The following is a 13,788-nucleotide window of genomic DNA, read 5'->3' as shown; positions in this document are numbered from 1 at the left end:
TGCAACTGCGCATATTGACACTTTGGCTCAGTTTTTGTCAGACCTGATCTAAGCTGTGAGGACAAAATTAAATGGCTCCTATGTCTTGCTTAAATTACTGCTTTTTAATTTTTTTTATAATTCACGTGTTCAAGCTGAAATACTATGGGCTTGATTCAGAGATGGATGCAAACTACTGTGCTAAAATATGGTAATGCTGCAGGCGGCGTCTTGTGTAAACAGATGCCTCCTGCTGGCTTCGGTAATCTAGTGCTACATGCACAGATGCAGCATCGGATCACTTGCGTAAACATTGGCCATTTGCGTGACTCTCGGGTTACTCGGGATGGCCGGGCTGTTCACCCTTCCTATATTGCTTTTGCATTTTTTTGTGTACAAGATGAGGAGTTTTTTCCTGATGTATTAGAGAAGTGTTTGACGTTTTATTAATGCCTAATAGTCACTACTTATTTTGCAAATAAAACAAATGGCTATAAGCACGGGCATAACTGTATTTGATGTAATTTGATGTATGCCTGGCATAAACTGTATGAATATACCATCTGCAGGTATCTTACATTTACAAACAATTGCAGCCTATTTACTGAAAGCAAATTGCTCTTGCACTGTAGGGTACTATTCTGGGTAACTTTGCATCAGGCCCAATATTTTTTGATAGGACTTTCCATTATGTGATTAAGGGGTCTATTTACTAAGCAGTGTTAGGAGGCAGACTGAAAAGTGATAAGAAAGTAATAAGGTGCCAGCCAATCAGCTCCCAACTGTCATCTCACAGGCTGTGTTTGAAAAATGACAGTTGGAAGCTGATTGGCTGGCACCTTATCACTTTCTTATCACTTTTCACTATGTGTCCTAATACTGCTTAGTAAATAGACCCATAAGTACTTTTAAGTGTCCCTTTACTTCTTGTTGAGTAATAGTAATATAAAGGACACTGCAAAAAATGCCTTGTCACAAATGACACAATTGACAACTGCAATGATCATATATTGTTATGCTTGCAAATAATACAAGTTGAAATGGTTTGCAAATGATAATTACATTAATGATAATTACTTTAAGATCTGCCATGCTAGACAGTCAGACAGATAGAAACAATTAATAATAGCTCTATGTGTATGTACTTAATAAAAATGTGAGTTTTATAATTTCTTTTAACAGGAACTGGTACAGACATCAGCCAAAATGGTTTGTAATAATGACGACTACGAATTCCTGTGTAGTGAAACTGCTGCATGGGGCATCGTACTGGAAACGTTAGCTGCTGCAGGGGTTGTATTCACCATTGCCCTCATGTTAGCACTCATCATTATGGTGCCTCGTATCTGTGACAATGCCAAGCGGGCACTGGTTCCCATTCAATTAATTTTCCTCCTGGGCACACTTGGAATCTTTGGTCTTACATTTGCCTTCATCATAAAACTGAACCGAAGGACTTGTCCAACACGTTTCTTCCTTTTTGGAGTCCTATTTGCCATCTGTTTTTCTTGCCTTTTGGCTCATGCCAGCAAGCTAGTGAGACTGGTTCGTGGTGGACAGGGTATATCATGGTGGTTAATGCTAGTCATTGTCATTGTCCTTTCACTTGTGCAAATTATAATAGCCATTTTGTATGTAGCAGTCTATCTGGCAAGAAATATGAGTGAATGTGATCCGTCTAACCCAAATTTGCCAGAACGTAACAGAGACTTTGTGCTCATACTCATATATGTCTTGCTGCTAATGGCTATAACCATTCTAGTGTCAATGATCAGTATGTGTGGACCATGCAAATACTGGGTGAGACATAGTGCCCATATTTATGTAACAATGTTTTTCTCGATTGGCATTTGGGTGACTTGGATTGTTATGCTGCTTAGAGGAAATTTATCTCTAAATAAAGAAAAGGAGTGGGCTGACCCAGTGAGAGCAATCGCTTTAGTAGCCAATGGTTGGGTTTTCCTTATACTGTACATGTTGCCAGAGCTTTGTTTGCTGACAAGACGCACATCAGATTGTGGTAAAGACAAATGCCAAACCCAGCCTCGTCTTCTTCGGCAAACTATTGGAGTAGACAATCGTGTATTCACTAAAGAAGATTCAATCCAAGGTAGGTTTTCATGTATGATAAAAATACTTTTTACATCCATAACATGTAAAATAATACTGCTGTGTTTTTTTTCTGTGAGGGAAACAAGCAAATATCTTGTAGGCTCTTTCTTTTGAAAAATGCACATTTCTAGCATATAGTAAGTTTACCTAAACCACTGAGGGAGATTTGTTTCTAATATTACACCCAAAAAGCCTATCACAGAGAGGTTGTATGCAGGAGAGGAAAAAGTATAGTGCCTATCCTACCTTATGAAATACGTAGACTTTGGTGCTCAAAGGTACAAAACTGCAACCAATCAGATGTTTACTTTCACTGTCTAACACACTAGACAGGTAGACGCTAACTGCTGTTTCGTTGGTACAGATGTTAAATATGTAATGAATTATTAGAATAAGTACAATGGAAGTATCATAGCTAAGTTCATTGTAGAGTGTCATAAAATTTTATATATACTGTATATACAGTATCAATTATTATATAATCAAATATGAGTTTTGAAACTAGAGAATATTCACGTTCTATGCAAAAATAAATAGTATTGTACAACAAAAACACATAATACATTCAAAAGCGTTGTTTCACATTCAAACAACCACTCACATTGTGTAGTTCCTCAAACTTGACATATACTGTAGCTGTTAGCTTTATATGCAAATCTTATGGAAGCTCAAACTCGGGAATGGGGAATTTAGACATTTTGGGGGAAATGTAATAGTTTTTGTGCAACTACAGACTCACATAATTTCGCAGCGAGTTTGTTCATAAAGTTGCATTATTTATGTAATAGCTTGCGAATTGTAGTATGCGAGTGTCATAAAAATGTAAGTCCATGAGAGTTTTTGTGGGTAAAAACTTGTAACTTGTGATATCTGTACAGACTTCTGTGCAAAAGTGAACTAAAGTGTTAAAAAAAACAGAAAAACATGAAGTGGGTTCCCCCCCCCAAAAGCACAGCCAGCACTGGGCTATATGAGCCAATCCTGGTTGTGAAAATACGGGGGGAAAAAGATTTAGGGGTTCCCCGTATTTTCATCAACCATCACCAGGTAGGCATGTAGGTATCCATGGCCTTGGTAAAATAAAAATAAAACGATTTCACAGGGCCCACGAATGAAGGGTCAGCCTCTGCATCTCCGATAGAAATGTATGGGCTAACTGTTCATTGGCTGAGAGAGACAAGCTCTCAGCCAATAAACGCTTCCCACTGGGGCCAGATTAAGGGGGGAGGGCCCCCACCTCTAGCTCATGCAGATGGAGCAACTTCCTCCCCTGCTGCTATCGTGGCAGAAGTGGGGACGGAGCCATTATGGTAAGCCCCGCCCCATATGACCCGTGAATCGCGGGATTATGGCACGAGGGGGTGGAGCCTAATGAAGGGAGCAGCAGCTGCATAAAATGTAAGTGTATATGTACTGTTTTATTGTTTATATATATGTGTATGTATGTGTTTATGTGTATATATGTGTGTGTTTATGTGTATATATGTTGTGTATATGTGTTTGTGTATATATGTTGTGTATATGTGTTTTTGTGTATATATGTGTATGTATGTGTTTGCATGTGTTTATGTGTACATATACGTGTTTTTGTGTATGTATGTAATGTATATATATGTGTATGTATGTGTTGTTGTGTATATATGTGTTTTTGTGTACATATGTGTATGTATGTGTTTATGTTAGGGATGTGCAGGCTCGGATAGGTTCGAGTTTGCACGCCGAGTTTGGATTTTTCCCTCCAAAAAAACGTAACTCAGAAAGAGGCAAAACGTCATCTTGCATGGACAAACATCATCATTCCTGGACAAAAGAACCTATCCGAGCCTGCACATCCCTAGTTTATGTGTATATACAGTATGTGTATGTGAACCCTGTTCCCGGATAGGGGCTGAGCTGGCGCTGATCTGTGTTCTGAATGCCACAGCACAGTCAGCACTGCTGCAGAGAGCGCAGAGCGGCTCCCGAGTCCCCTCATCAGCATCGCATGACACATCATGTACGTGACGCTGATCACTGACGTTGGGCTTCAGTAGCCGCTCTGTGCTCTATGTAGCAGCGCTGACTGTGCTGCTGTATTCACAACACAGAGCCAGAAGGTAAATAATCAGGAGTTGTAGGGGTAGGCTCCGTGTGGTGGGGGATGGGGGTAGGCTCTGTGTGTCTTGGTGGGGGCCCCCACAACTTAGTTGCCCCATCGCCCCCACAAGTCTTAATCTGGTCCTGCTTCCTTCATAGACTTCAGGGTATTAAATTGAATAACCCAGCAGTTCCCACATCTTATAGAAAGGACAAGTGAATTTAGCAATGTTCTTACCATACAGATGTGGAAACCATAGCACTTAGTAAAATAGAACAGTGCATGATACAAACTTTATTCTGCATAATATACTGTATAATGGAAGATGTGTCTGCTTCTGAGTAATGCCCAAACAAATACAATAACAGAATGTACAGTAGATAGGGGAAATACTGTGAGTCTAGTCAGCTGTAGGGTGATTTGTCAGCTCGTCACCAATGCAAAGGTCAGCATGACTCAAATCCAAATCTGACACATAAAAATGTAAAAGACAGGTGTAACCTTAAAAGTACAACAGGGTAGGTGTGCCTGTTTCTGGAGGTGTTTATGATACATTACAATGTTTTTTACCATAAAAATACATACTGAAGTACAAAATTATAAAATAATAAAAAGGGGTGAGCCTATTGTAATAATCCTTTACATTATTATTTATTATTGCACAATATGAGTCTGGTACACTGCCATCTCTTGTATCATACTATAATATCTGATATACTAGATATGTGCGGTTTGGAGTGTCCGAGTTGAATCGAGTCCTAGTTCGGAATCAATTTGGGGTTCCGAGTCCAACCAAGTCACTGTTCGGTTCTGCAGTCAGTTCAGAACGCGGATTTAAAAACCGAGCTTGGGTTTTGGATTGCATGTAAACAGGTCCAAATTACATGATTTTAGCTGTTTTATCGATTTAAAATTGATTTTTTTTATTGCTTTTCATCGATTTTTAAGGAATCCAAAACCGACCCAAAACCAAATCCGAACCAAAACACTTGAAGACGGTTTTGCGAAATCCAAAACACTATGATGAATTAGTACCAAAACAAAAACGCAGAGATCAGCGCACATCTCTAATGCTAACCCTTAGACATGGAGGCTCTATGCCAGTATGCAAATGACATCACAGTTAGAAGCTCACAAGTGCTACTCATGGGGCTCCCTTCCATGACCACGCTTATACACTAGTAAACCAACAAAGTGACCCATCTCTGTGGTAAAATACAATCGCATAAACAGTTACTTATTTTCATCCTACACTTATGGTGGTTACACACATGGGGGCGACAAATCCGTCGACCCAGGGATCTGCAGAGCAAGCGGCAGATTGGTAAAACAATACACACTTACCAATCAGCTGCTCAATGAAAGGAATAAAGAATATTATAAACACTCATGCAACTATTCTCATTTTTAGAATTATACTAAAAATGGATCAGAGAAAACTGTTGTCCTTCAGTGAATCTTATGATCGATGTGAGAAAAGAATATTTTCACGTTTGACAACACTACCTCTGATATACTACTGAGGGATTAGTGGGGTCTATGGACTGTTACATATCTGTGCCATATAGGTTATAATAACCATGTCCCTTTGTCTTCTCTCTCTCACCAGGCCCATGCTCTGGGAGGACTTCTCCATCATCTACACCACGGTTTGATGCAACTATACCAATGAGAGTAAGTATTGTGCAGATCACTAGTACTGCAACAAACATGCTTCCCTCTCACATTTTGTAGGTGATTCCAATTACCGGTACTCTGGCTTGTAGTATTATAAACTAAACATCTTTGCCAGTGCATGCCCTAGGTCTGTTAGTACCCCCTGTGAGTAATTTTGTAGCCATCCCAATCAAGCTACATTTACAAATAATAATTTAATTATTATTTATTTTCTTTATTAAAAAACATGCATATTGTCCCCCACGGAAAAAAAACACACACACACACACATCGTCCCCCACAGGGAATAAATAAAAGACAATGGCCCCTACAGAAAAAAATAAAACATACATTCATTATTGTCCCAGGCCTCCACAGAACACTTATCTGACCTATCGGTAGCAAAAGAGAGGAGAAAGAGGAGCTCCCAGTCCCTCTCTGTCCTCAGCCATGGGTGTCACCTGTACCCATCAGTGGCTGCAACCTCAGGGACAAAGTCACAGCTGAGCACTGTGCGCGCGGGACACGTTACCTATGACATCTTGCTGAGTCTTTATAGGTCATTGGTTGGGCCATGTCTAAGCCACCTGGAAGAGCCCAGAGCTGCCCGGGCCCAAAGTTAGAATTGACATTGCAGCTGGTGCTGTGGTTGCTGCCAGGCCCACCAGTCTTGATCTGTCCAGGGCCCTGGCGGTGGCGCACTGCTTCCCCTATGGGGTGGCACCCTCGTGTGGCTGCTCTGCTGCAACGGCCCTCAAGCCAGCCCTGATCTTTGCAATTCTCAATTATCCACCCTATATAAAATACTTTACTCAATGAAAACACTGCCATAGTGATATCCAGTATTCCACAACCTTTATATGAAATACAATAATCATATTAGTTTGAGAAACTGAATAGCATATTTTATCACTGCTTTTGAGTCTTTGCCATACTTGCCTACCTTTAGGCTGTCCCTTCTGGGATGGAACAGCCTGGACGACACTCTGTACACAGCAGGTGGGCAGAGCAGGGGGGTGTGGCGGCTCAATCATGTCATCATGGCCCCGCCCCTGCTGTGCAGAGCCCATAATACAGGCACTGTACTGCGGGGGTGGGGCTTCGATGACGCGATTTAACACGAATCGCATCATCTGATCCCCCAGACTGTATACTAAGTGGCCGGCAACGGTGGGTGCGGGCTGGCTGTGGCTGGTTCCGGGATACTTGCCTAGTCTTCCGGGTGGTCGGGAGGGGCACCCGATTTTTGGGAGGCTCCCGACCAAATCGGGAGGGTAAGCAAGTATGGTCTTTGCACATATTAAAAATAAAAATATTGTAGCATCCATCCCCACAATTTTCATAGTGTATCTTGCATGATTCGCTGTGCGCATGCCCAGGTAGTGGACACACCCCGGCCCTACCGGAGTGATTCACCTGCTTGTGTCTGAAGAGGCGGAATGGGGAGGGAAGCTGAGTGCAGTACTTGCGGACAAATGCAGAATATGGAAGTGAATAGATTCCCTTCAATTTCTGTACCCTAACGTCATCAGTTACTGTCCAACATCATTCCCTACCATCCACGTGGGCATAGAGGGGGAATAATAATCTTGTGCCTGAAGCGAGCCCGTGAGGGGACAAGTTTCTTTTTTGTTGGACTGTATGTGCAGGAAACCGCACTACTGCCCTCACAGACGTCACTTCCAGGGACAGAATCTGAAGGGGAATTATACCTTTCCACACGCATATACCCTGGGAAAGCCATATTATTTGTAAATGGTCAGGAGCAGGTGCAAATACTAGAAGACAATGATGACGATCATCACCACCTGCTTGTGATTGCACTACTGTCACTGATAAGTATATTATTTTTCTCAGGCTGTATTATGCTTTTTTTGTGTGTATATCAGCAAGTATGTTTGGTTTCCATACAGCGTCGTAACTCAGTGTTATTGCTGTGCCGGCCATGCCCCCCGCGCATGACATAATGGTCGGAATTCAATTGTTTTCGCGGCCTGCATCTCCCGTCTAAAGTGACAGGAGTTCGCGGGCCGCTATGCAATTGTTCTAGATATTCGTGCTGATCGCGCCCAAAGTGGTCGGGTTTAGCCGTGTAAAGCAGCTAAACCCGACCAAAGTGCTGGGCGCGATCGTGAAAAGTGATATTTGGGCGCCCAAACATGTCACTGTTCGCACATTTCAGCTGTCACCCCCCTGGGGCTGCGAGCTGAAATGTAGCGCTGTCAGCTGATCATGCCCGACAGGAGCAAGAATTGAATAGCTCCGTCGGGCGCGATGGGGGCAGGAATCAATTGAATTCCGCCCAATTACATAATACTGAGGGGGCGGGGCCGCCAGTGCCCAGATGCTCCCGGGGTCTGTATACTGTAGGCTGCAGCCAGTGTCCATGTCTGGAGCGTTCAGACACGCAACTAGTTACAGCCCTTATTCCATACATGCAACATAGAGCTGTTTCTACTGCATTTGACTGCCCTGCTGGAATGGACTGACTGCATGCAGCGTGATAATACAGTAGGTGGAGCCAGAGATTCATGAGTGACATAGTCAAACAGGATTGGGGGACAGTGTGAAGAAGCAGGCGAACATTGCAAAAGCTGGTGAGCACCATGTGCACCGGCGCATACTGCAGCAGAGCCTTCATAAGTTATTGTGATAGGCGGGCCTGGCCCTGGGACTTGGGAGGTATAAGAAAGTGAAACTAGCCAGAGGGACAATCCGATACAACACAAGATGCCCCCTCTCTGTCTGAGGCAGTGTCACCCATTCACGCAGATCTTTTCAACCCCTCCCCATTTATTTGCTGCTGGAATATATGGTAATGATTATGTAGTGAAAATGCTTAGCAGCATACTAAAAAAACATAAGTCTAAACAAAATGTGTATGATACAATAAAATTACTGTTACAACAGATGGCACTGTTCATTCTTCGTACACATTGTTAGGCCAACAGAGGGCCTTTCAAAATGTTGCTATGAGACCCAATATGTTCTAGTTACACCCCTACTCCAGCCCCCAATGTCTTTTAGCTCCAGCCTGCTTCTTTTTGTCTCTCCAGCCCCCCAGTATCTATCCAGCTCCAGCCAGCCTCCGAATGTCTCCAGCTCCAGCCATACCCATTCTGTCTCTTCAGCCCCCCAGTGTCCCCCAGCTCTAATCAGCCCCCTTCTGTCTCCCCAGCTCCAGCCAGACCCCTTCTATTCCTCCAGGTCCCCATTGTCTCTCGAGCTATCCCCGCAGTGTCTTTCAGCAGTGTGGAATGACGTCATGCGCGCTGTGTCACAATAAACAAAAAAGCTTAATTTATCTTTCTGCAAGTCTTAGTACATCTACCCCACACTGAGTCTGCGTAGTGTCAGGACATGGGCATTTTTACTGACTGACTGTTGATATAGTACTTATGGTAATAATGTTGCATAACAACAAATTAATATTTCAATATCCTTCAAGATAACTAAATTCATGGATTAGATAAATGCCAATTACACTTTTAAAAAGTGTAGTAAAAATGTATTTTGCAGCCCCTTACTAGAACGGTGGGGTCTTTATCCAGTTGTCTCCTACACAAGGCTAATGGGGGGAATACTAATCAAACTGGATAGACAAAATGTAGGATAAGCATTGCTATTTGTCAGCAGGAACGAGCAGGAACTCAGTTCCTGAACATCTCATTAACTATGACGTAAAGTCCCGGGCCAAAATTTATTTTCCATAAGATAAGCTTTATTTTAAACTAAGGCACTTTTGAGTGTCTTCTTTTATAAATATTATATATATATATATATATAATTTAATTATATATATTCTAAATCTAATTGTATATTTATATATAATTTAAGTATATATATTCTAAATATAATAGTTTTTCTATAGCTGCACCCAAAGGGGCAGATGTATTATAGTGGCACTTATCGTGCCGCTATAACGCTTCCTGCTTCGTCTCTTTCCCAAGGCGAAGCAGGAAGCATTAACGATGAGCTGTAATAACATCTCATCGGCCGGAGTAGGGGAGTGAGCCCACAGCTGGTACACTCTATCTCCCGGCTGGCTCGACTGAGCATGCGTGGGATCTTGCAAGCATCGGGAGATCCTGTGTGCAGCCCTGGAGCCAGCAGCCCCTGGCAGGGACAGCGCTGTCCCTGCTGTGGGGATAGGGCATCGCCAGCTGCAGCTGTCAATAGTGATAGCTACAGCGAGCAGAATGGTCAAGCAAACTGACCGTTCATAGACCTGCCGATCAGCGCTGCTATCTTGTAGAAAGCAGCGCTGATAATGACAGGGATGCGTACCGCCCAGCCCCTCAATCATACATGGGGGAGAAGCGGTATCAGCGCACATAACGTGCACTGATGCCGCTTCGGTGTTTAATACATCTACCCCAAAGTTCCTGAATCTATTTTTCCAGAAAAATAGCCCTGAGCATAGAGTTGGGTCCACTCCGATGCTTTAGTAGACCTGAATTTCTTCTGGTTTATTAATGATGCCCACTGTGGTGTTATTAGATTATTACAGGGCACATGCCATAAAAAGCAATCATAGGATAAATACAAAACTATGGCCCTCATTCAGAGCCGTTCGCTATTTGCAGTCGTTCGTTCAAAAACAAGGGGTGGCTATTCAAATGATCCGTTCGCACATTGCAGTCTGTTCACACCTCTAAGTCTGAACGAGCGAGCAAAACATACGCTCGTTTATTTGATAAAAACGCCCCTTGGCCGCTCGCACCATACGTCATGTCCGCTATTTATTAGATTAATCGAGTACATCGTACAGCGTATGAACTGCTCGCTATTCTTGTGGTTGGTTTTTTCAACCGCTATTTTGCGAGCAGTTCTGAGTTAAAAAAAACCAAGTGACGTGGTCAATGACACTGCTGTATTAATTATGCACTCCCTTAAAACGCCCGTTTTGACCTTTAAGCACGCCTGCGTTCGAATTCCACTCCCCCGTTTTCAAGCACCTTCCCCTGTTACCACCCACATACGCCTCATTCTGTCACTCAAAATAGCAAGCACTCGCTATATAGCGTACAAACGATTTTCGGCCGCACTGACTGGTTCGCGCATGCGTACTAAAAACCGTACGCATGCGCAGATGTGCGAACATCGCTCGGAACGAGCGTACTGCCGCTAGCGAGCGGCTCTGAATGAGGGCCTATGTTGTCAAAAATGGATATTCAGCTTTTTTGTAGTAAGGCACAAGCTACTAGCTAATATTTGTTTTTTAAGCCTTTTATAAAGTATTCAATTTTTTTTTCTTTATAGGACATTGAACAATCAAAGGACTTCAGTATACCTCGGCCTCAGCCACGACCAAACGCATATATGCATTACCGAACACATGACATTAGTCTCATGTAAACCACAGAGATGTTATCTTTCCTCCTGGATCAGCATGAAGAAACAAGCACTGTAATACAATAACAAACAACTATATTCCAATTTAATAACAGGCAACTAGATCCATATTATTTGGATTTGTATGGATGAGCAGCAGTGCTATTTCTCAGCAGGAACAAGCAGGATTCAGGTTGGTTCGCAAGGCTGCGTTCGCATGCGCCCAGCTCGCTGCAAAATTATGCTAATGAATGCAATCGCACGGAAACCGCAGCTCTATACCAAGACACCCACCACTGTATAAAGCCACCCACTTCCCATGACCTGCATCTGCAAGTCAGCGAAAACATCGGTAACATCGAGTAACATCGGAACTATCCGCACAGTTGTGATTGACCTGACCCTACCGCAGAAACTGCTAAACTTCCTGTTGCCATCTAGACCTCTGCTAGCGTATGCTATTGCAGGGGCTTAATTATGCACGACCCTGTAACGGCGTTTAAACGCCCAGGCACACCTGCGTTTCTCTGACCACCCCCGTCACCACCCTCAAATGGTCACTTCCTGTCTATCACCATGTGAAGACTCTGCGTGCTCACTGTGTCTTATACGCATGCGCAGAATGCAATCATCGACTTGCTGTGTGTGAACGCAGCCTTGCGATACAACCTGAATCAGACCCACAGTTCCTGCACCTCTCATTAACTATGATGTAATGCCCCAGACCAAAATGTATTTTCCATAAGATAACTTTTATTTAAAGGCCCTTTTGAGTGCCTTATTTTCTAAATACTATATATATATATATATATATATATATATATATATTATATACGCTTATTTGATATATCTCTCTTGCTCTCTCTCTCTCTCTCTCTTTATATAAATATATATATATATATATATATATATTTCATTGTTGTCCTATAGCCTCACCCCCAGTAGCTCCCACCCACAGTTCCTGAACCTATTTTTCCCGAAAAATGGCCCTGATGTCAATGTCATTAGGCTACTAAATGCCATAATTTGCTGTAGCATGTAATTTTGTTCTCTGCCTGTCCTTCCCATCATTGTCCATGGGGAACTGATAGTGCTCGTGTGAGAGAAGCTCAGATCAACATATATGATTATATATATTATATGGAGAAGAAAGCAACAAGAAAACATTCATTTTTTTTACCTACAATCCTCTGGGGTCTTGTAGTCCTGTGTGGCAATATGTGTGCAGAGATGAAATGAGAGTCATCGTGTTTACACCTGCAACATAAATATGATTAGATAAAAAACATAGGGGGACATTCAGTTCAGTGAGAGTTACTTCACTCATCGGGGGAAATTATCGTTAAGCCCTATTCTAGCACTTTAGCTGCATTAAAACAATGTTTGAGGTGACTTGCACTTAACCAATGGCCCCCAAAGAAAGAATTTGATGTCAGAGAAAAAAAAACAATAATTATTTTAATTCATTCATTTATTCTGGGGCCTATTCATCAACACTAAATTAACGTTTTTAAGGACATTTTCCTTAAATAACGTTATTTTAGTATTCATGAAGCCACTTAGCACAGGAGATATCACTGATATCACTGATATCTCCTTGCTAAGTCCCCCTGCTTTAATTTCCACACTCCCCATACATTAGTATGGGGATTTGGAAATTATGGTATTCATCAAATTCCGAAAATTATGAATTTTCAGAATTTGATGGAGGTACTATCCGCCACTGTGAGGTGGCGAATAGCAGGTGACACTTACCTGCTTCCAGCTGGACAGGTCCCCCGGCGTCTTCCTCCGGCGGTCTGGTGCGTCCTCTGGCTTCGGAGGCTGGTCGGACACTGTGTTCTCCCAGCAGAACACACTAAAGATTAGAGAATAAAAAAAAAACTTTTTTTTTTCTTCTAATCTGTACTGTGGTCTGCTGGGAGACCATGTGACAGACCAGCAGGACGGAGCCGGAGGCTGCTGCGCGGACAGGTAAGTGCTGAAGGGGGGGGGGAGGTGAGCGGAGGGGGGGGGACACAAACTTACCGCATGTGTAGGCAGTGCTGCTCATGCGCTGGGTTAACGAATTTAACAGCGCATGCGCAGCACTGTTTCCAGCTGCGGTAAGTTAGTGTAGACAGGGATAACTATCTATTTCCCGAAAAGCTGTCATCGCAAAAATGACAGCTTTTCGGAATAGATAGTTATAGGGAGGAGGAATGATGAATTCCTCTGGTAATTAGGTAGAACTCCATGCGAGTTCTAAACCTAATTACCTCCTGGGAAACTTTAGTTATGATGAATAGGCCCCACAGTGAGGTACTGATAATAATTAGCATGTCAGATTAAATGGTATATTCTTGGCATAACCTCATTTTAAAAAGATTGTTGTAAATTGCAGATTTGCTTTAACTTTTGTCATAGGACATTTTGTTCCTTTCTATATAACAGTTCTTAATCAGTTTTTTCACATTTATTTTAGTCAGGTTACATAGTTTTCTGAATTTTGGTAAGTGTATTCAGTTTTTATTAAATGGTCTTATGAGACAACTCCTCACTACAGGTAATATAAGTGCATCTGCAATGAAGCAGACAGGTGCAGAGATCCATGGCTGTAACTTATTTTCTGTAGAGGAAGACACTTCAGC

The 13,788-nt window shown here is 42.4% G+C and overlaps 1 protein-coding gene across 1 annotated transcript; it reads left to right on the top strand.

The window, feature by feature from the left end:
• Nucleotides 1-1,185: 1,185 nt before the first annotated feature.
• GPRC5D (G protein-coupled receptor class C group 5 member D) lies at nt 1,186-12,027 on the top strand. The gene is made up of 3 exons (XM_088468114.1): nt 1,186-2,089; nt 5,778-5,842; nt 11,087-12,027. Exons 1-3 carry the CDS (start codon nt 1,186-1,188, stop codon nt 11,180-11,182), a joined length of 1,065 nt encoding a protein of 354 aa, XP_088324240.1. The 3' UTR covers nt 11,183-12,027.
• The last annotated feature ends 1,761 nt before the right edge of the window (nt 12,028-13,788 follow it).

Source organism: Taudactylus pleione, unplaced genomic scaffold (genome assembly GCF_031769625.1).
Source record: "Taudactylus pleione unplaced genomic scaffold, aTauple2 ptg000080l, whole genome shotgun sequence".
Lineage (NCBI taxonomy): Eukaryota > Metazoa > Chordata > Amphibia > Anura > Myobatrachidae > Taudactylus > Taudactylus pleione.
This window is presented reverse-complemented; position numbering and strand designations above follow the sequence as displayed.

Coding starts and splice junctions, on each gene's coding strand:
- GPRC5D (XM_088468114.1), top strand. CDS start 1,186: ATGGTTTGTAATAATGACGACTACGAATTCCTGTGTAGTGAAACTGCT. Junction 2,090..5,777: donor TAAAGAAGATTCAATCCAAG/GTAGGTTTTCAT, acceptor CTCTCTCACCAG/GCCCATGCTCTGGGAGGACT. Junction 5,843..11,086: donor ATGCAACTATACCAATGAGA/GTAAGTATTGTG, acceptor TTTTCTTTATAG/GACATTGAACAATCAAAGGA.